At 44.2% G+C, this 23,624-nt stretch overlaps 2 protein-coding genes across 2 annotated transcripts in view; one reads left to right on the top strand and one right to left on the bottom strand.

The window, feature by feature from the left end:
• The window catches only part of RASSF3 (Ras association domain family member 3), a 99,501-nt gene extending 86,764 nt beyond the window's left edge, over positions 1-12,737 (top strand). The window contains exons 3-5 of the mRNA XM_007516860.3: positions 1,292-1,529; positions 5,109-5,218; positions 11,362-12,737. Of these exons, the coding sequence (XP_007516922.1) occupies positions 1,292-1,529; positions 5,109-5,218; positions 11,362-11,511 (498 nt within the window). The 3' untranslated portion in view covers positions 11,512-12,737. The remainder of the gene's footprint in view (positions 1-1,291; positions 1,530-5,108; positions 5,219-11,361) is intronic.
• The window catches only part of GNS (glucosamine (N-acetyl)-6-sulfatase), a 68,833-nt gene that overhangs the window by 1,446 nt on the left and 43,763 nt on the right, over positions 1-23,624 (bottom strand). The gene's annotated exons all lie outside the window — the stretch shown is intronic.

The following is a 23,624-nucleotide window of genomic DNA, read 5'->3' as shown; positions in this document are numbered from 1 at the left end:
TCCTGCCACTGGAACTCCTTATCCCATCCCCTCTTCTGATAGCTTTCCTGTTCTTTAACCCTCTGGGAGGATGGAACCAAGATCATTGTGGGATGCAGAAGGTGGAAGGTCTGGCTTCTGTAATTGCTTCCCCGCTGAACTCAGGATTTAACAAAACATTAAATTTTTTTCCCCCTGATGGCCAAATATGTCAGAAATAGTGCACCAGATTTGCATGTCTGGAGTCCCTGAGGTTACAGGTTCAATTCATGTCACCACCATATTCCAGAGCTGAGCAGTGTTCTGATAAAAATAAAAAGACAAGTATACTAAACTTACCAAATTGTGTACATTAAATTGTGCAATTTTGGGAATAAAAACTTACACATCAGTAAAGTTGTTTAGTAGATGGGGCGACATTTTGAAAAAGATTTATGGGGTGGGGAGGAAGGAGGACATGGGAATAAAGCAGGGAATCACTTGGCATATGTGATGCTAGAATCCAATCCAAGACCCCATGCTTGAGGACCTAACATTGTTGTCACTACACCACCTCCCAGGTTGCACAGAGAGGGGGGAAATTTAAATACTCCCTTAAAACAAAGAAGTAGACATGATATAATATACAATGCAATGCAGTTTTGACTTTTACAGAATACTAATAATGACTAAGTTTTGACTTTTACAGAATACTAATAATGACTAAGGTCCCAGAAACGCTTCGTAAGTAATTCATGCTGTATGGGTTTTATAGTACGTAGAGACACCAGGCTTTAATGTATTGTTGTACTGCCCACTAGGAATGAACATTGCTTTTCTGACCGTCCACGACCCTTTCTTCACCTCCATATTCAGTGTCCTGATCGTGACCTTCCTTCTCTGTGTAGTAGCTTGCCCTTTGTTTCAAATGCAGCTTCCTTTGAGCACTTAGCCTAGACACAACCCCCAAACTTGAGCAAGTCCCATGGTTTGGCTCACATCTGCCCCAGCTGATCCTAACCTCATCAGTGACCTCTCACATGTGGCTTCAGAAGTGGGAGTCCCGCCTTTAGACAGCAGCAGCATCAGGAGGTTTCCCGTCTCCACATCTGCACTACAGACCTCACCTCTGGAAGCACTCGGCCTGGGGTGTGCCCTCTCCTTGCCAGGCCATTCCCTTAGGAGAAATAAACCTAGTGAAAATCTGCTGCAGAGCCATTGAAGAAGAAGGTCAGACAGAGGAAGAGCGTCTCACCTTCCTCTCTTTAATGTGCTCCATCCTGGCAAGGCCACTACCAGCCCAGCTAAGTGTGTGCTTTTCTTCCTGCTGCAGAATTCAAATGGGATTTACACTGGCTTCATCAAAGTCCAGATGGAACTCTGCAAACCTCAGCAGGCTTCTGCAAGCCCTGGAAAGCTCCCTCCCAGTAGCAATGACTGTGTGAACACCCTTCATATCAGTAGTGCAAACACTGTCCGGGAAGTGATTGAGGCCCTGCTCAAGAAGTTTCTCGTGACTGAGAGCCCTAACAAGTTCGCACTTTATAAGCGTTGTCACAGAGAAGATCAAGGTACACTGCCGCACTTTAAATGGAAATAGCTTCTGCTTTCATTTCTCCCCCCCCCCCCTTTTTTTCTCTCTGTCTCCATCCTTCCTTCCTCCCTTTCTTTTTGCCTCCAGTTGCTGGGACTCTTTGTAGGCACTATGAATCTACCATGTTTGGTGCCCCCCCCCCCATTTCATTTGATAGGACAGAGAGAAGGAAAGGGGAGGGGAGGGGAGGGAAAGAGAAAGAGAAAAGAAAGAGAGAGAAAAAGAGACACCTGCAGACCTGCTTCACTGCTCATGAAGCAGGGCTCGAACCTGGGTCCTTATGCGTTTCCTTGCACATAATACTTAACCGGGTGTGCCCCACTACCCAACCCCCTCATTTATGTCTTTTGCCCTCATCAGTAGGAGGAAGAGTAGGTGTATCTATGTCCGTTATACTGTCAGGGCCAAAGGCCGGATTCTGGGAGCCATGCTGATCATGGTGGAAACCTGATGCTTCCTGGCTGCCTGCAAGTCTATTTCAGGCCTTTGTGTGTGATGTGTGTGGGGGGACAGGCTTAACAGTTTTGATTTTTAGAATGTAGCACTAGGTTGTAAGCACAGAACTTTGCCACACGCACAATATTGCTGAGCTGCCCCCTCCCAGCCCATTTTTTATTTTTTTAAAGTTCTTTACTTTTAGAGAGGTAGGGCAGAAGGAGAGAGAGATACCAAAGCACTGCCTCCCAGCCCATAGAGTTCCCTGGGCACCATCTGTGGCACTCCCATGCGGTTCTCAGGATCAAACCCAGGGCGTCACACTTAGCTTTACTTGCCGTCTCCTGGCCCCTACTGCTTTGGCTTTAGTGCTTCTTAGGATTAGAAAGAACACCCGTGTTTGACGTTTTCTGTGGCACATTCTACATTTGATGTGTTTCTGAACATGCAGTGGGTGGCAGGTGGGTTTTCGCTCTCCTATTCCGAGACAGGGAAGTGCACCTGTGTTACAGTCCTGTGTTTAAGGGTTGCTGACATAAGAAACACAGCCCTGGCCTCTCCTGTCTCGGTAGTTTGTCTCTCTGGGCTTCACACCGCGGCATTTTGGCACTCTGTCACCCAGAAGCATGTACAGTGAGTGGGTGAATAGCATTTTGGTTTGGAGTCTGCCTGCCTGAACTTAAAACCAACCTACATTCAGTGAATACAAAGATAATATTAAACTACTGCTTGAAACTGAGTGAGGTACTCCAGGTCAGGTAGTATGCAACAGAAACAGATACCAGAGACTAGATTGGATGATCACTATGTGCTCATTGAAAAAATGGTGTGTGCACAGTAAAACGGTAGCACAGGTGGCGTAAAGCGTGAGGACTGGCTTAAGGATCCTGGTTCGAGCCCCCGGCTCCCCACTAGCCGGGGAGTCGCTTCACAGGCAGTGAAGCAGGTCTGCAGGTAACTTTCTCTCCCCCTCTCTGTCTTCCCCATCTCTGTTTCTCTCTGTCCTATCCAACAACATCAATAACTACAACAATAAAAACAAGGGCAACAAAAGGGAATAAATAAATAAATATTTAGGAAAAATGGTGTCTATTTGTAAGCTATCTCTAGCTTTTCTGGGAAAAAGGAATAAAAGAATATAAATTAACCTTGATATGATGGATATGCCCTTAGGTTACGCTGGGCTGAAACCCAGCTAGTTGGTCAAGCGTGTATACTTCTTGTACATAGAGCACAAGCTGGGTTTTGCAGAGCACGGAGATGAACAGACCGAGGTTCCTACCCTCAAAAGGTCACAGGCACAGCCTCAAAGGGAAGTTTAAACTACAGCGAAATTAGCACTTACATTGCATTTGTATCCAGAAGTGCCAAAACAGCACAGGTTGACAGTTTAATCTTGCCAGTGTCTTTGCCTGCTTACCTGGATGATGCCTGCACATCTGATAGTAATATCTTCCTGTTGCAATTGTACCCTTATGACTGCACATCTTTGAACACTACAGGCAATGCCAGCACTCCGTATGTGGCCTGAGATCCATGTAGCTGTGCTGAAAGCCATCAGAGATTCTGTTTGGCTTTTTATTTTTATTTTATTTTATATTTATTTGTTTATTTTCCCTTTTGTTGCCCTTGTTGTTTAACATTCTTGTGGTTATTATTGTTGTTATTGATGTTGTTGTTGTTGGATAGGACAGAGAGAAATGGAGAGAGGAGGGGAAGGCGGGGGGGGGGAGAGAAAGATAGACACCTGCAGACCTGCTTCACCACTAGTGAAGCGACTCCCCTGTAGGTGGGGAGCCGGGGGCTCAAACTGGGATCCTTATGCCGGTCCTTGCGCTTCTAGCCACTTGCACTTAACCCGCTGTGCCACCGCCCGACTCCCTTTTATTTTATTTTATTTTTTAAAGAATTTATTTAATTATGAGAAAGATGAGAGAGAGAGAGAGAGAAGGGACCAGATACCACTCTCGTACATGTGTTACCAGGGATTGAACTCGGGACCTCCTGCTTGAGAATCCAATGCTTTATCTACTGCACCACCTTCTGGACTACATGTTTGGCTTTTTATTTGTAGATTTGTTTATAGAGTTCTGATTTTATGTTCTTTTGAATGGTAGATTTCCTTTTTTTTTTTTTTTTTTTTTAAGATATATACTGTCGTTATTTACTCACTGGATAGAGACAGCCAGAAATTGAGAGGGAATAGAGAGATTGACAGGGAGAAAGACAGAGAGACACCCACAGCACTGCTTCACCACTTGCAAAGCTTTCCCCCTGCAGGTGGGGATGGGGGACTTGAACATGGGTCTTTGTGCATTGTAACATGTGTGCTCAACCAGGTGTGGCACCACTGGCTCCTGAATGGTAGATTTCTTTTAAAAAATTTTATGTTTATATATACATTGGGGTGGGGGGGAAGCCTAGAGCATCATTCTGGCATATGCATTGCTGGGTATTAAACTCCATTGAACCTGACCACAAGTTTAATATTTTATCTGCGGTGCCACTTCCTAGGCCCCTGAATGATGTATATTGTTTCCAAAGGAGTTACAGATCCTTTAACTTTTTTGGATTTTTTTTTTCCCCTTTTGTTGCCCTTGTTGTTTATCGTTGTTATTATTGGTGTTGTCATTGTGGTTGTTGTTGTTGGATAGGACAGAGATAAATGGAGAGGGGAGGAGAAGACAGAGAGGGAGAGAGAAAGACAGACACCTGCAGACCTGCTTCACCACCAGTGAAGTGACCCTCTGCAGGTGGAGAGCTGGGAGCTTGATCTGGGATCCTGATGCTGGTCCTTGCGCTTTCCACCATGTGCACTTAACCTGCCGCGCCACCACCTGGCTTCCATCGTTTTTTTTTTTTTTTAATCTAGTATTAATTATAGTCCATTTTGGGACTTATGCCTATTGAAATTCATTCTTTCAAATTATTTCTTTTTTCAAGGCACATATTATACTGTGTGGATAGACTAGAAAGAGTAGATTAAAAAAAAAATAGATTGGTGACTTGGTGGCTGAGGTGTCATGGACTGGGCCTTGATCAGGAGGAGGGGATGGTGAGGGTGTTGCTGAGGGAAGGATTAAGTACCCTGTGTGTGATCTGCTACTCGTTTCCTTTCCAGTCTACGCGTGTAAGCTCTCAGACCGGGAACATCCACTCTACCTGCGTTTGGTAGCAGGGCCCAGAACAGACACACTTAGTTTTGTTCTTCGAGAACATGAAATTGGAGAGGTAAGTGATGATTCATTCTTTCTTAAAACTGTACAGACCAGCTGCCCATCCCTGTTTTATCTCAATAGTCTCGTGACTTTGCCAGTGGGCAGGAACAGGAAGAGGAAAGGGAGGAGGGGGAGGTGGTCTCTTAGAAGACAGCTTTCTGTGTGTTTATGATTTTGTCAGAAATGAGCCCAAGTTAAGCCACAATATAATCGACAGCATTCATGATATTGGTGGGTAATTTTAAGAGAAGAAGGAGGAAAATAAAATTTTATCTACTTGCTCTTCTCTCAGGGTCATTTTCATCCCTTCTGTCCACCAGTTACTTGAATCCAGCTGAACTTTGAAAGTTGATACTCTCCATATGTTTGCTGCTAACAAAAGTCCCCAGGCTAATTCATTCTAAAGGGAAATAAAAAGAAATTCAATCTCTTTACTATGAAAGACATTTAACTTCCTGGAATCCACCCCAACCCCAATAATTAGGAATTACACTTATAGCTGTATCATTTGTTGTTTTCTATCCAGAGAGGAGGATATTTTAGGTCTGTTCAGTTAAAGGAAAAAGCAGCCTCGACTGTCCTTCTAAATCAAGTGTCAATCTGAAATGACACGAGTAATTCTCCACAAACTCTGGGTTTCAGTTTTCTGTCTGGAATAGGAACTGCTGGTAAGAATTGTCTGGGGCGGGGGGTGTCAGGCAGTAGTGTAGCAGGTTATGCGCAGTTGGTGCAAAGCGCAAGGACTAGCATAATGATCCCGGTTTGAGCCTTCAGCTCCCTACCTGTAGGGGAGTCACTTCACAGACAGTGGAGCAGGTCTGCAGGTGTCTATCTTTCTCTCTCCCTCTCTGTCTTATCCTTTTCTCTCCATTCCTCTGTTCTATCCAACAACAGTGACATCATCAACAACAATAATAATCACAACAACAATAAAAAAAGAATTGTCCATGGATAACATTTTATAATGCAGTGAAAAGAGTTAATAGGTTGAAGGTTGGGGAACCAGGAGCCGTAGTAGGCACTATATTCACTCTTGCATATGGTTGAGGTGCTCTTTTATCTTGCTAGGCGGGGAGGAAGAAAACTCTCTTAATTTTTAAGAATTTTCTTTTTTTATGAGAATACTGCTTAGTTCTCACGGTGGGTGGTACAGGGGTTGAATCTGGCACTTTGGGGTCTCAGACATGAAAATCTTTTTGCATAACCATTATGCTGTCTGTCTCCACTGACTTTTTATTTTTAGTTAATGAGAGGGAGAGAACTCCAGATAATCACTGGGGGGGTGGGGACACTTTATTCACTGACACTTTTTTAAAAAATATTTTATTTCCTTTTGATGCCCTTGTTGTTTTTATTGTTATAGTTATTATTGTTGTTGATGTAGTTATTGTTGGATAGGACAGAGAGAAACGGAGAGAGGGGGGTAAGACAGAGACTGGCTTCACCACCTGTGAATCGACTCCCCTGTGGGGGGAGGGGGGATTGAACCGGAATCCTTACAGGTCCTTGCGCTTGACACTGACACTTTATCCACTGTGCCACCTCCTGGGCTACATGGTTTCTACTTTCCAAGTATTCCCAACTTTTGGTCAGTGTTCTTCTTCTCACTTTCATAAAAGTAAGTTAACCTAAAAAAAAAAAAGTGGGTGGGGTGGGCGGATAGCTTATTTGGGTGGTGTGTTGTTGCTTTGCTGTTTATGGCCTAGGTTTGAGCTCTAGCCCCACTACATTGAGGAAGCTTCTGTGTTATGAAACCTCCTCCACCTCTAAAAATGCTGGGGCACCAGGCCCCAGCTCCTTTAACGGTTCCTTTCTTTTTGTTTGTTTTTAAGATTTTATTTATTTACTCATGAGAAAGATATGCGAGAGAAAGAACCAGACATCACTCTGGTACATGTGCTGCCCAGGATTGAACTTGGGACCTCATGCTTGACAGTTCAATGTCTTAACCACTGCACCACCTCCCAGACTACTAACGGTTCCTTTTGTTATATTGGGAATATGATGTTGAATCACTCTTCTTATTCTTTTAGTTCTTAATTTTAAAGCGTGTAAAGCGGGTCTAAGATTAAAATATTTTTGAGCCCAAATTAGAAATGTGTGTACATATAACTTGCAAATTATATGATCATAAAAATCACAAATGTAAAAAGAAGCTTTGATTATGGAGTTTTAGGAAAGACAGTGTTTTTTGAACATTTTTGAATTTTTTTTGATTTTCAACTTTTGCGGGGGAGGGCTTGGAAGAGTCCTGAGGATTGAACCCAAGGCCTTATGCAAGCAAAGTATGTGCTCCACCAGTGACTACATCTCTGACCTTGAAGGTTTTAAAATTCATTCATTGGGGGGGGGGGGGATGACATAAGTTTTAGTTTGGCATGTAACAATATTTCTCCTGAAAGCTGAATCCAGACATGTCAGAATAGTCTTGTCTCATTTTTTGTGTTGGTTTTCTAAGCACTGCTCATAGTTGAGTGAAATTAGAGATCCATGATCCAGCAGGAGATCATGTTAGCTTAGTTTTGAAACTTACATGGTATTTTCATGTCCCAGACTGCTTTATTAGACTTCTGTCTGGTGGTCTTGTTTCTCAGTTATTTATGGTTAAGTCGGGTAGAGACTTTCTGTAGTGATTAGAGAATTGGGGGGTGGGGGTGGCGGTGGTATATAATGCCCTTATTTTGGATAGCTTAACAGAAGTGAAAAAGAAACTTTTTTTTTTTTTTTTTTTTTGTCTCCAGGGTTATTGCTGGGGCTCGGTGCTGGTGCTTACACACATGAATCCACTGCTCCTGGAGGCTATTTTTTTCCCCCCTTTTGTTGCCCTAGTTATTTTATTGTTGTAGTTATTATTGTTGTTTTTAAAAATTTTTTATATTTATTTTCCCTTTTGTTGCCCTTTTGATTGTTGTTGTAGTTACTATTGTTGTTGTTACTGATGTTGTTGTTGTTGGATAGGACAGAGAGAAATGGAGACAGGAAGGGAAGACGGGGAGAGAAAAACAGACACCTGCAGACCCCCTTCACCGCCTGTGAAGTGACTCCCCTGCAGAAGGGGAGCCAGGGGCTCTAACTGGCATCCTTACACTGGTCCTTGCGCTTTGCGCCACATGCGCTTAACCCACTGCGCTACTGCCTGACTCCCATTATTCTTGTTTTTATTGCTGTCGTTGTTGTTGGTTAGGACAGAGAGAAATGGAGAGAGGAGGGGAAGGCAAATTGGGGGAGAGAAAGATAGACACCTGCAGACCTGCTTCACTGCCTGTGAAGTGACTCCCCAGCTGGTGGGGAGCCGGGGGCTTGAACCAGATCCGCACGCTGGTCCTTATGCTTTGAGCCACATGTGCTTAACCCACTGCGCTACTGCCCAACTCCAATTTTTTTTCTTTACTAACCAGCTTAGAACTACACACACCCCAACTCCCCACTCGACCCCCAATGGTTTTTCTTCTCATTCCCCTTTCCTCACCCCATGTGGCAGAAACCTTCAGCCAGGACTCTGGGACCCCTTTTGAGAGCGGCAGTCATGTAGGGGAGGGTTGTCTAGGTGATGTCATAGACCATTTTTGATATTTACTGCTATAATTAAAACATTGAAGAGGTCCGGGAGGTGGCGCAGTGGTAAAGGTTTGGACTCTCAAGCATGAGGTCCCGAGTTTGATCCCCGGCAGCACATGTGCCAGAGTGATGTCTGGTTCTTTCTATCTCTTCCTATCTTTCTCATAAATAAATAAAATCTTAAAAAAAAAATTGAAAGGTTTGCTTTGTTCCTGATAAGTAGCAGGTGTTATTGGGGGGAGGGGGAAAGCCTCAAAGACAAGAGACAAACTCAAATAGTGAGAAATAACAACAATTGTGGTATAGATAAGGTAAAGGCAAAAGAGGCACTGAGGGAATCAATGATGCGCAAGTCTTTTGTGATCAGGGATACCTGTGCTCATTGAAAGTTTGTACTGGTGTTGTATGTGGTGGTGGTGAAGAGGCAGATTGTAGAAGGCTTCTTAGAGAAATTGGCATTTAAACTCAAGCTTGAAGGTTGAGTAGAATTTTTTTTTTTAACCAGGCAAAGTGAAGAAGGAGAGAACTTACACAAAGAAAGCTATGGGGGTGGGAGGAGGTACTAGGGAGACAGCATTAAGTCTTATGCAAAAGACTTTCATCCCTGAGGTTCTGAGGTCCTGACTTCAGTCCCCAGCATCACCATAAGCCAGAGTTGAGCAGTGCTCTGGTGTCTATCAGTATCTTTCATTAAAAAGAAAGAAAGAAAGGAAGGGGCCAGGTGGTGGCGCACATGGTTTGAGTGCACGTTACATACAATGTGTGAGGACCGTATTTGAGCCCCTGGTCCCCACCTGCAGGGGGAGAGCTTTGCAAGTGGTGAAGCAGGGCTGCAGGTGTCTCTCTTTCTCTCTCCCTCTCTATCTCCCCCTACCCTCTTGATTTCTGACAGTCTATCCAATAAATATAGATAATAATAATAAAAAGAAAAGAGAGAAAGAAAGAAAAGAAAGAAGGGGTGGGCAGTAGGTAGCGCACTGTATTAAGCGCATAGAATATGAAGTAGATGGATCCTGGTTCAAGCCCCCGGCTTCCCAGTTGTAGGGGGATCACTTCACAAATAGTGAAGCAGGTCTGCAGATGTCTTTCTTTCTCTCCCCCTCTGTCTTTCCCCTCTTTTCTCAATTTCTCTGTCCTATCAAACAACAACAGTGGCAACAACAGTACCAACAACAGAGGAAAAAAGATGGCCTCCAGGAGCAGTGGGGATTCTCAGTGCAGGCACCAAGCCCCGGCGATGAGGCAAAAAAAAAAAAAAAAAGGGATGGAACTGACCAAGAGATGAGGCTACAGAGGCTGTGCCCTTTCAGAGTTAGCAGAGAAATACTCTGATTAGGGCTTGGAAGAGTGGGATGACAAGGTCAAATGGTGGCCATCCCAGGGATCCAGGAGCAGTAGAAAAGGGGAAAAGCAGGCCATTGGGGATCTGTTAAAAAATGGTAAGATTTGAGTGTGGGAGGGGGAGTGAGTGGTAGTGCAGCGGATTAAACACACAGCGCAAAGTGCAAGGACCAGCTCAAGGATCCTGGTTCGAGCCCCAGGATCCCCACCTGCAGGGAGGTCACTTCACAACTGGTAAAGGAGGTCTGCAGCTGCTTTCTCTCCCCTTCTCTGTCTACCACTCCTCTCTCGATTTCTGTCTGTCCTATCCAACTACAATAGCACTACCAACAATAACAGTAACAACAACAATAATAACAAGGGCAACAAAATGGGAAAAATGGCCTCCAGGAGCAGTGGATTTGTAGTGTAATCACTGAGCCCAAGCGATAACCCTGGAGGCAAAAAAAAAAAAAAAAAGGAGTGTGGGAGGTGAGATAGAGGACAATGATGTTTCTTTCTTTTCTGTTTTTGTTTTTTAAATATTTATTTTCCCTTTTGTTGCCCTTGTTTTATTGTTGTAGTTATTATTGCTATTGTTATTGATGTCGTCATTGTTAGATAGGACAGAGAGAAATGGAGAGAGGCGGAGGAGAGAAAGATAGACACCTGCAGACCTGCTTCACCTGTGAAGCGACTCCCCTGCAGGTGGGGAGCTGAGGGCTCGAACTGGGATCCTTATCCTGGTCCTTGCAGTTTGCACCAGGTGCATTTAACCTGCTACGCTACCGCCCGACTCCTGACAGTGATGTTTCTAAGTTGAGGGAAGATGAAGAGTGTGTGGAACCTTGATGGGTGAGGGAGAGAGAACCAGAGCAAGAGTCTGGCACGAGAGTCCTGGGGGGTTGAACTTGGGACCTCATGCTCAAGAGACCAACACTGTATCCACTGCACCACCTCCTAGGCCCTGTAGAGTTATTTTTTAAAGCCTTTGGTAGTCAGATCAGGAATGAGAATGTCCAGTGGACTTCAGAATTTAGAGACTTTTGGACCAGTAGTGAGAGAACAGGAGAGATGTGTATTTGGTTGAGCCGAGGCAGAACAGACTTCACCCAGCTCTCTTTACAGTTTGGCTTCTGAGACAGAGAACTGGGCTTGCTGGGAGTGGGGTAGCCATACCTCCAGGGTTGTCATTCCAAAGACTTGACACTGAACTGAACACCTGAAACTTTCCCCCCTCTCCCCCTCTCCCTCCTTCTCCCTCTCACTCCCTTGCAGTGGGAAGCCTTCAGTCTCCCAGAGCTACAGAATTTCTTGCGCATCTTGGACAAGGAAGAAGATGATCAGCTGCAGAACCTGAAGAAACGCTACACAGCCTACAGACAGAAGCTAGAAGAAGCCCTCCAGGAGGTGTGGAAACCCGACTAGAGCGTGGAGCTCCCTGCTACTCAGGGACAGCGCAGGACCCATGTACAAGCCAGCCCCAGGGTCTCTTGTCGGAGGGCTGTTTTCTTGCCCCGTGATGCTCCCGTCTCCCCCCTTTTATCTCTAGATTTAGTTCCTCAGGCTGGTCACACCACATCCTGCACCTCATTTGCCCTCTGTAAGGGGTCTTGCAAGCTTGTTCTGTTACAGCACTGCAGCAGTGTTACCTCTCAGCAAAAGCTGTGAATCTGTAGTCTAATCTCGAGCATTCTAACCAGATGCTTTGAAGCTTAGGCTCATGGTGATTCTTCCTCCTACCCCATTATTTTCTTTTGTTATTTTAATTACATGATGAAGATGTTAAGCTCAAGGATATTTGAATGATTTTTGAGAGCTTAACAAGGAATCTATTTAAATACTTAATCCTGTGTTGATACTACCTGTCTTTTCTTCTTTTTTTTATGTCAGGAAACAATTTCAGTGAACTGAAAGGCACAGGAAGCTAGGAAAGCTGAGGAATTTTGGAGGAGTTTGACAAAGAAAGTAAAGAGCAAGTTTGAAAGAAGGCATTTGAGGCAGGCTTGTGGGGAACTGTGATGGACTTGAGGAGTTTGAGTAGATGGTAGAGGAATAAGAACGCATGCTTGTAAACTAAGTAGAAGCATTCTGGTTTGAGACACGTTCTAGGGTTACTTGGTTTCCTGATGAGTAAAATGTAGGAACAGGGACAAGGGAAGTAGGAACCACACCAGTAAGGAGAGACTCCAGAGCTGCAACTAGCTGACCTGAGGCTGGCAGGTGGACCTTCCAGACCTGTCCAGAGATGAACCTCATGCTGCTGGAATTACCTGTGGGGTGCTGGACCCTGAATTCTGCCTTCCTACAGTGTAAGGTCTAATGGTGCAGTTTCTCTGGGTAGGTGACGATGGTGACCATTTGAGAACTCTTCCACCCCCTCTCCCTGTTGTCAGAGTTTCGCACTGGGTATTGTCACCCCTACTAGCTAAGGGGGCAGTCAGATAACTCCTTCCCCTTCATTATGCGCTTCCCTTTCCCTTTCCGTCCTCTTCCTTCTTCCCCTGCTTTCTTCTGCCTTTCTCTTCTAAACTGAAATCTGTTGAAATCCTGGAGAGGAGGGATACGGACTACAGACACAGTGAGTGCTGTCAGATCATTTCCAAAGCAGGACTTAACTAAGGAGGAGCCAGGGAGCCCACACCCAGTTAGCTCCCCCACACTGGCTTCGTCTATATAAAGAAGGGAGCAAACGTGCGTGTTCCTTACACCAACCAAAGAATTGCATGTGCAATAGAAGCCTTCTTTACAAAGCCAGATTCAGTGGCCTCATTTTAGCAAGTTAGTCTGAAAACAACAGGGAAGGGACACTGTGGTTCCAGAGGGGCCTTAACAATCAATTTGTAGTCTAGATTTGTTTGTTTGTTTGTTTGTTTATAAATAAATTCCCAAGGAATTATTAACACTTTGGTGACACCTAATGGATTCCTTTTGAAATTCCAAGGTGCTTCAGTTCTTTGCCTCTGACGTGAGCTGTGCCTTAATAGTGCATTTCTGTTCTCCTCTTGGTGGCTCTTCTGGTTTTCAGAGAACACCCATCTTGTTGGAGGCAGATGTGAGTGTTGGTTCTGCTGTGCCACATACCTTACCAAGACAATCATATTTTTCTGAGCTTTTAAAGGACTGTTGGGGGGGGGGGGGCGGGTTGAGCTAGCTATAAACTAGGTATGGCACATCTTGTTTAATTTTGCATGGAAACGTCTTCTAGTGCATCCATGAGGTTTTAGTGACATTGTCACCCGACACTTTATTGTTCAGGGAATGCCTTCAGGATTTTTTTTTTTTATACTGTGGCTTGGGCTTGAGTATACTGTTAGCAGCCACCTGGTCTTTGAATTACCGAGCCCAGTAAGTTTATATTTTATGAAGCATTTGTTTCACAGATTAAGACACTGTTAGAACCTAAAGTAGCTGATGGGTATCTGTGATTTTTCTTTTCTTTTTTCTTTTTTCTTTTTTTTTTTTTACTTGAAGTAGATTGTCTAAAAAGGCATCCTCATCTGCTATTATGTATAACCTCGATCATTGTCATGTGCACTACAAGTTGCAAGTTGGAAAAATTACTGTATCAAAATTTCATCAGTTTATGTTCTCTCACAAACACTGGTTACTGCAGCAGCATTTTTAATGTGTAAAAGAAAGGCCTCTATCGCCAGTTTTAAAAAGATTCTCACATACATTCTTATGTTAAATTAAGCTTTGCTGTGACGCTGGTTTCTCTTCAGTATGTGATGGGTGGTCCAGGGATGATGTTCAATGAAGGGTTCATATTGCAGGGGAGCATTTTCAATCACAGAAGTTAAAAGTTATAATATTTATAATTTTGATGAGTTTATTTTTATAGGGAAGACTTTCTTCCTTAAAACTGTTTCTGGAATGACAAATTGTTGCCATTATTAGAAATTAAAGTTACTAGTTGGAGTGTGTGTGTGTGTGTGTGTTCATTTATGGTAATAATGTCAACAGGCGACCCCAAGACTGAGAAGAACTACTTTTGCAGATACACAGTGCCATGTGCCAGAGTGTGACGACTTTTACTAGGTTTGTTCTAAATACCTTTTTCCTTTTCTACTTGGGGGCAACATCCCAAACTAAATGTTTGCCAATACAATATTCCAAAAAGTTATTTTAATTCATATATTGATACATTTCAAAAGTTTGAATAATAGATATGTCTGTTTGTGTATGTTTTTTGTTTGTTTGTTTGCACTGCTCAGCTCAGGTTTATGGTAGTGCAGATTGAACCCGAGACTTTGGAGCCTCAGGTGTAAGAGTCTTTGCATAACCATGTTATCCCCTCCTGCCCAATCTGAACGTTTAAAAAAATTCTTTTTTGTATTTATTTATTTTCCCTTTTGTTGCCCTTGTTTTTTTTTTTTTTTATCATTGTAGTTATTATTGTTGTAATTGATGTCATCTCATCACTGTTAGATAGGACAGAGAAATGGAGAAAGGTGGGGAAGATGGGGGAGAGAAAGACACCTGCAGACCTGCTTCACCACCTGTAAAGTGACTCCCCTGCAGGTGAGGACCCGGGGCTCGAACCGGGAGCCTTAGGTTGGTCCATGTGCTTTGTGCCATCTGTGCTTAACCGGCTGTGCTACCACCAAATTCCCGAATCGGAACATTTTATAGCCTTTGAACAGTCTTAAGAATCGCGCATGGACTCCCTCTAACCACAATGAAGGAACATAGCCAGTTGTTTAGAAATGTGCTGGGTTCTCCCATACTTGTTTTTCATGTAAAAATATCAACTTTTTTGGTTAACCTGGCTGCTTTTGGGGGTTGGGGGGGTGGGAATGTTTGACCTTGGTATACCATCATTTTCTCTCCTTTGTTCTGTTAAGCCTACCATAAATATTTTCACCACTTTACTGCCCCCTAGAGGAGGTGGTCAAGCAGGAAGATAAACTATTAGCAGAAAATGATTTCTGCATAGGTCTCATTCCTGAACTATCCAGAGGAATCTACTTTGGGACTTTGGACTTGGGTAACTCCTGGGTTACTACACAAGGTACAGGGAAGGGACTGTATTGGAATATTTAAGCCCTTAAAAGGAGTTAGCATCCTTCCATATATATACACACACACTTAGAATCTATTTATTTATTTATTTATTTATTTATTTATGAGAACGATAGTAGAGAAAGAACCAGCCATCACTCTGGTACATGTGCTGCCGGGGATCGAACTTAGGACCTCATGGTTGAGAAACCAATGTTTTATTCACTGCGCCACCTCCTGGACCACAACATCCTTCCATATTCTATCTGCATTTGTCATCAATTGATAATTTGATCAAATGAATATTTGTTGCAAAAAATCAGTCCTTAAGAATTATTGCACATTGCATCCAGGACTCTGTGAGATGATCTAAAGTAGGTGTGTGTTTATTTTTGAAGTTTGTGCATGAACTCAACAGCTGGAAATATTTTGAGAGCTGAGAGAACCTCAAGCAGCAGGACTAAAGGCAGCTCTTACACCCTAGAATGCTCCATTAGCCCAAGGCAGGAGTGGTTTTATCTTCTTGTAAATGTCAGTGTCATTAGTTCATCTGTCATTTTATCGAAGCTGCATCGACAAGAGCTGTGTCACCTGAAGTGTCTTAAGTTGGACCTGCTCAAAATACTGAACTCAACATTAAGGATGAAAGCGGCAGGGGGTCGGGCGGTGGCGCAGTGGGTTAAGCACATGCGGCGCAAAGCGCAGGGACCGGCGTAAGGATCCCGGTTCGAGCCCCCGGCTCCCCACCTGCAGGGGAGTCGCTTCACAGGCGGTGAAGCAGGTCTACAGGTGTCTATCTTTCTCTCCCCTTCTCTGTCTTCCCCTCCTCTCTCCATTTCTCTCTTTCCTATCCAACAACGAATTGCGTCAACAAGGGCAATAATAATAATAACCACAACGAAGCTACAACAAGGGCAACAAAAGGGGGGAAAAATGGCCTTCAGGAGCAGTGGATTCATGGTGCAGGCACCGAGCCCAGCAATAACCCTGGAGGAGGAAAAGGAGAAAAAAAAAAAAGGATGAAAGCGGCAGCAGCAAACCCACCATACAAGTATGGAGTCATTTCTGACCAGCTGTCGCTTTTGTTCCTTTTTGGTAAGTAGCCTCACACCCTGAGAGCACGCACTCGTCTGCCAGCAGCATGGTTTGCTCACTTTGAAGGACTGGAGGAGGTCTCTCTAGGTTATAGTTTTGTTGGTTTGCTTGTTATATACCAGAACACTGCTTAGCTCTGGCTTTGATGGTGCTGGGGATTTAACCTGGGACTTCAGAGCTTCAGGCATGGGAGTCCTTTATATAATCATTATGGTGTATCTTGCACCCACACTTAAGTCTTTCTAAATCCAGAAAAACCTGGTGATCTTTCACTTAAAGATAGTTCTTGGGGGTTGGGTGGTAGCGCAACGGGTTAAGTGCAGGTGGCACAAAGCACAAGGACCAGTGTAAGGATACTGGTTTGAGTCCCCGGCTCCCTACCTATAGGGGAGTCGCTTCACAGGTGGTGAAGCAGGTCTGTAGGTCTCTTCCCCCTCTGTCTTCCCTTCTCTCGCCATTTCTCTCTGTCCTATCCAACAATAACTACAACAATAAAACAACAAGGGCAACAAAAAGGGAATAAATACTAAAAAAAAAAAAAGACTGTTCTTGGGGGTCAGGCGGTAGTGCAGTGCAGTGGGTTAAGCGTGCTTGGCGCAAAGCACAAGGGCTGGCCTAACGATCCCAGTTCGATTCCCACCCCCCATCTTGGGGGGGGGTCACCTCACAAGTGGTGAAGCAGGTCTGCGGGTGTCTATCCCTCTCTGGGTCTCCCCTCCTTTCTTGATTTCTCTGTCCTATCCAACAAGGGCAACAAAAATGGGAAAAAATAGCCTTCAGGAGCAGTGGATTCCTAGTGCAGGCACCGAGCCCCAGCCATAACCCTAGAGGCAACAAACAAACAAACAAAAACTGTTCTTAATGCCAGAGGACTAAAGGAAGTTGGCTGAGTGAGGTTAAAATTACCACGTGGTGGTGCCACCTTTTAATTTTCTAGGACCCTCACTCCCGGCCAATACATTTGCCATGTCCTATTGATGAATCTGACTTGTTGCCACCATCCTTATAGGAATGACAGAAGAAAACACGACATGAATCGTTAATGATGTTTTAAAAGATGAATTGGTGTGGGAGGGATAAAGAACCAGAGCATCACTCCAGCACATGGAACGCTGCGGGTTGAACTCAGGACCCCAAGCTTGAGACTCCAATGCTGTATCTACTGTGCTACCTAGGAGGTGTACCAATCAGTGTTTGCTACTACTACCTCACTGTGCAGATGCTAGATTTTAAAGCCACTTTCACGCCACTGGACCCACTGGAAGCTCCCAACACACTCCTGTGGGCACCCTCAGCTTGGTGGTTAAGTGCATGTGGGTACCCACCCAGGCAAAACCCTGACAGGAGCTGTGGTCAGTGGGCAAGGAGAGATTCTAATAAGATGCCTAAGCTTTCTTTCTTTTGAGAGGACAGTCTGTAAACTATAGTCACAGGTTTTTTGTTGGTTTTATTTTTAAATCTATTATCAGGAAAGTAAACTCAGGGTCTTTTTTTTTTTAAATTTTTTAATTATCTCTATTGATTGGATAGGGACAGCCAGGAATCAAGAGGGAAGGGGATGATAGAGAGGGAGAGAGACACCTGCAGCCCTGCTTCACCACTCGCAAAGCTTTCCCCATGCAGGTGGGGACCGGGAGCTTGAAACCAGGTCCTTGCACATTGTATATTACGTGCGCTCAACCAGGCGTACCACCACCCAGCCCCACCCAGGGTCATATATATATATATATGTTACATATATATATATTACATATATATATATGTAACATATATATATATTACATATATACATATATTATATACATATATATTATATATACATATATACATATATTACATATATATGTATTACATATATATGTATTACATATATATTATATACATATATATTACATATATATGTAATATATACATATATATTACATATATACATATATATATTACATATATATATGTAACATATATATATGTTACATATATATATATGTTACACCATTGCTAAGCAACCCCCCCATCCCCATCATTTTTATTTATTTATTTATTTTTTATTTGCCTCCAGGGTTATCGCTGGGGCTTGGTGCCTGCACCATGAATCCACTGCTCCTGGAGGCTATTTTTCCCCCTTTTGTTGCCCTTGTTGTTTATCATTGTTTATCATTCATTATTGTTGTAATATTGTTGTTGGATACGACAGAGAAATCGAGAGAGGAGGGAAAAAGAAAGACACCTGCAAACCTGCTTCACCACCTGTAAAGGGACCCCCCTGCAGGTGGGGAGCCAGGGGCTCGAACCAGGTTCCTTACACCAGTCCTTTCTCTTCATGTCGTGTGCGCTTAACCCGCTGCACCACCGCCCTGTGCCCCATCATTTTTATTTTAAAGAGCAAGAGACAGGAGAGCGGAAAAGATACCACAATATCACTCCACCAGCCATGGAGCTCCCCTTAGTGTTACCTATAGTGCTCTCATATGGTTCCAGGCCTTGAAACCAGGGCCTTATGCATGATGGGGCTTACATTCTACTGGGTCAGCTATTTCTTGGCCCTGCTTCCAGATTTTACTTTTGTTTTTTAATTGTAGTTGTTGTTGTTGTCATTGGACAGGACAGAGAGAAATGGAGAGAGGAGGGGAAGACGGGGGAGAGAAAGATACGACACCTGCAGACCTGCTTCACCACTTGTGAAGCTACTCCCCTGCAGGTGGGGAGCCGGGGGCTTGAATCAGGATCCATAACGCCGGTCCTTGCGCTTTGTGCCACCTGCGCCCAACCCGCTGTGCTACCGCCCGACTCCCCCCCTTTTTTTTCTCTCACAATACTACTCAGCTCAGGCTTGCTCAGGAATTAACCTGGGAGCTCAAAGTTTTAGGATTGAAAGCCCTTTGCATAGCCATTATGCTGTCTTCCCAGCCCTCCTGATTGCAGATTTGGACAAGGTATTTATTGTGTGCCTCAATAAACTCTTTGAAAGCTTTATTTATTGATGAGAACCAGAGTGCCACTTTGGCATATGTGACACTGGGGGTCAAACTCAGGACCTCACACTGAACAGAGTCCAGTGCTTTATCCACTGTGCATCTACCTGGCCACAACACAGTATTTTAAAAACTTTTTTATTATTATCTTTATTTATTGGATAGAGACAGCCAGAAATTGAGAGGGGGAGAGACAGACACCTGCAGCCCTGTTTCACCACTTGTGAAGCTATCAGAACCCTGCAGGTGGGGGCTGGGAGGCTTGAATCTGGGTCCTTATGCATTGTAATGTATGCACTTACACTGGCCCCCAAAACTGCCCCCAAAGTTTTCCTCCTCCCTCCCCAGAGTCCTTTGCTTTGGTACAATACTGAGTTTTAATTTTTTAAATTGATTTAATAATGATCGACAAGACCATAGCATAAGAGGGGTACAATTCCACACAGTTCCTACTACCAGAGTTCTGCATCCCATCCCCTCCATTAGAAGCTTTCCTGTTCTTTATCCCTGAGCATGGACTCAGGATCACTATTGGGTGCAGAAGGTGGAAAGTCTGCTTTCTGTTACTGCTTCCCAGCTAGAATTGCTTGTAACCAGAGCATTCATTTCCCAGCTCAAGCTGAAGGTGGTGCTAGAAATTGAACCTGGGACCTCTAGGGCCTCAAGCATGAAAATTACTGAACCCCTCCCCAACCCAGCCCCTTCCATACTGATTTTTTTTTTATATTTTAAAGTAACAGAATGTTAGTACTTGTGCATTAAGGGAAGAAAAATGCCAGAGCACCGCTCAGCTCTGGTTTATGGTGGTACCAGGGGTTGTGACCTCTGAGCCTCAGGCATGAGTCATGGTTTATTGTGTAAACCTGACTCCCTGTATCCTAACTCCTGCTTTTGTTAAGTTTTGATGCAGAGTAACTGAACTCATAACAGCAATTAGTAATTCCTCAGAGCTACCTGAACAGGTCAGGAAGAAAAGAAAATTTGGTGGAAAGACTAGATTTTCTACATCACTTGCTATGTTCCCCCGCAGATACACCCCCCACTCCCACCCTATCCCACCCCTCCCATCGACTCCTCCTGACTGATGCTCTCTCTTCAAGGGTCCAAGGGACACAGGGAGCCATGCTTCTAGCATGAATCACTACTTGTTTAAGTGTAGAAAAGGAAGAGCCCAGTGTCAGGACTGGGAGGCTGGGTGGGTGGGGCTGGAGGGGAAAGGAAGGAAGGGAGGCAGGAGGCAGGGTTAAATAACAGCTTTGAGGTTAAATGCACTGTCTCTGGGGTTTTATGGTTTTTGGTTTCATTATGTTTTGATTTCTGGCAAATCTTTCCTTTTAATTCTACAAGGTGAGGATAGCAGGGGAGAGGATGGACCCTTCTGATCATAATAGTTTCCCAAGACACTTAAGGTTGTCATGTGTGGCTGAAGTGGCTCTTGGCAGCCCCAGAACTCTTGAGTCCTGAGTTCCTTGCTTCCTATTTTGAGAAATGTTCTTGAAATTCTTTTAAATGCTGGGATAGAAAGAAGAATACGGGGGCTCTCTAAACATAAGAAGTGGCGGACTTATTTTTTAGTTTTATTTGGAGGAGGGAGCTTACCCAGAATAGCTCACTTTTTTAAAAACTTTGAACCAAGGAGTCTTGCTTTTAGTGGACCTTGGTTTTCTTTGGCAGTGTAGATCTGTGGTGTTTGCCTGACGTTTGGATGTTTCCCTTGGGCCAGCCACCCTTTTATGGACATGTGGGATTAGTGAAACCCAGTGTGGTTCTTTTCCTCTGAAGTCATGTTCCAGGGGGCTGTGCTCTAGAGGGCTGAGTTTTGAGCACAATAAAATTTGCTTACATGTGTCAATAGGTAAACTGAGGCAAACTCAAATGCCCAGAAATGGAACTGGAGCGTGGCAGTGGATTTGCAGCTGAGGAAATGTGTACTGTAGCAATCTTCAAGCAAGCCTACGGAGGATTGGGCTGTGCTGTTTATGGGCACTGGGTGCAAAGAAGAGCCTGTCCAGCCAGAATCCAAGCTGGAAACTTGAGGGCTGAGAGATGGGGGTGGGTTCTCAGTGAGGTGTTCCTGGTCAGGAGGTTAAGTTTCAGTCTTCTGTAAATCAGGCCAGTCTCTTGGGTCCTAAGTTTTGTTTTTCAGAGGGCCTATGTGTGAACTGCTCTATTACAACTGCCTCTAATTCAATCTTAGAGGGAACTGTTTTTACAAACTCTAGAAATTCAGGAGCTGCACTTTATTATTAGTCTGGTCAAATGGAGAATTCTGTTATAGGCAGGGAGGCAACAGACTGCATTCCAAATCTTCTACTTACGATTTTTTAAAATTATTTTTGCCTCCAGAGTTATCGCTGGGGGCTGCACTACAAATCCACTTTTTTTCTCTTTTTTTCCTCCAGGGTTATTGATGGGGCTCGGTGCCTGCACCAGGAATCCACTGTTCCTGGAGACCATTTTTTTCCCTTTTGTTGTCCTGGTTGTTTTATCATTGCAGTTATTATTATCGCTGTTATTGATGTCGTTGTTGGATAGGACAGAGAGAAATGGAGAGAAGAGGGGGAGAGAAAGATAGACATCTGCAGACCTGCTTCACCGCCTGTGAAGCCACTCCCCTGCAGGTGGGGAGCCAGGGGCTCAAACCGGGATTCTTATCCTGGTCCTTGAGCTTTGCACCACGTGCGCTTAACTCACTGCCCTACTGCCCGACCCCCCCCCCCCGCCTTTTTTTTTTTTAATAAGACAGAAATTGAGGAGGGGAAAGATAGGGAGAGATAAAGACCAGACACCTGTAGACCTGCTTTGCCACCTGTTGAAGCAACCCCCCTGCAGGTTAGGGAGCTGGGGGTCTCAAATTGGGATGCTTGCTAGAGTCCTTTCATACTATGTGTGCTTAACCCGGTGCGCCACCGCCCGGCCCCCTTTATTTTTTCCCCCCTTATTTTCTTTTAATCTATTTTTGGAGATAGGAATCATAGTTTTCCACATGAGAAATGTGCTTCACACATTACAGTGCACCAGGACGCAGAATGTTCAAGCCCCTGGCTCCTACCTGCAGGGGAAAAGCTTCATGATGGTGAAGCAGGGCTGTGCTGCGGGTGCCTTTCTGTTTCTTTCCCTCTCTCCCGTCCCCTCTCAATTTCTTTTGGTCTCTATCCAATAATAAATATATATTTTTTTAAAAAAAGTATGAGCTTTAACACTGAGCTACAGCCACAGACCAGAACTTAAACCTTTTACTCCCAATTGTAAAATGTTTATTGAGATAATATTGGTTTGCAAGACTGTGTGCAGTGTTTTAATATTATTATTTTTAAAATATTTATTTATTCCCTTTTGTTGCCCTTGTTTTATTGTTGTAGTTATTGATGTCGTTGTTGTTGGATAGGACAGAGAGAAATGGAGAGGGGAGGGGAAGAGAAAGACAGACGCCTGCAGACCTGCTTCACCACCTGTGAAGCGACTCCCCTGCAGGTGGGGAGCAGGGGGCTCGAAGTGGGATCCTTATGCCAGTCCTTGTGCTTTGTGCCACATGTGCTTAATCCACTGAGCTACTGACCGGCTGCCTGTTTTAAGATTTATTAACAAACTCCCAGGCTGTAAAAAGATTTTAAAACAGAAAAGGAGCTGTAGAGGTCAGTGACAGGTGCTTATAAACTGCTTATGAAGCTCCCCACCTCCCCCATGCAGGTGGGGATCAGGGCCTTGAACCTGTATGCTTACCCTGGCGTGCCACTGCCCAGTCTCTCCCCCTTCATTTTTCTGTGAATACATTCACAAACACACCTGCTTTTTCTCGTTCATGGCTTGGCACTGTGATATACCCAAGTTACTTGTTTTTCTGACAGCAATATGAAATCTAACTCTGGGTATTAAATATATATAGTTATTGCTGGGGGGCTTGGTGCCTGCACTATGAGCCCACTGCTCCTGGAGGTCATTTTTTCCATTTTGTTGTCCTTGTTGTCATTATTATTATTATTGCCATTGCTGTTGTTGCTGGATAGGACAGAGAGAAATCGAGAGAAGGGGAGACAGAGCAGGAGAGACAGACACCTGCAGCCCTGCTTCACCACTTGTGGCGCTTTCTCCCTGCAGGTAGGGACCGGGGGCTTGAACCTGGGCCCTTATGCACCGTAATGTGTGTGTTTAACCAGGTGTGTCACCGCCTGGCTCCAGCTGCTTCTATTCTATATAGAATTTAATGGTTGTAGGAGAGCCCACCATGGAGCCTGCATACCTATGAACTTTCCCTTTACGATAATGCTGGTCAGTCCTCCTGTAAACTCTTTCGCAGGGCCCGCAGGATGGTGCACTGCTTTGCCATGTGTGCGACCCAGTTTAAAGTCTGGCCCCCATAGTACTGAAGCTTCTTCAGTGCCATGGCCTCTTTCACTTTCTCTAAAAACAAACTAATTCACACACTGAACACCAGGGCAAAACACTTAACTTTTTTTTTTTTTAAATTTA

Source organism: Erinaceus europaeus, chromosome 7 (genome assembly GCF_950295315.1).
Source record: "Erinaceus europaeus chromosome 7, mEriEur2.1, whole genome shotgun sequence".
NCBI classification, from domain to species: Eukaryota; Metazoa; Chordata; class Mammalia; order Eulipotyphla; family Erinaceidae; genus Erinaceus; species Erinaceus europaeus.
This window is presented reverse-complemented; position numbering and strand designations above follow the sequence as displayed.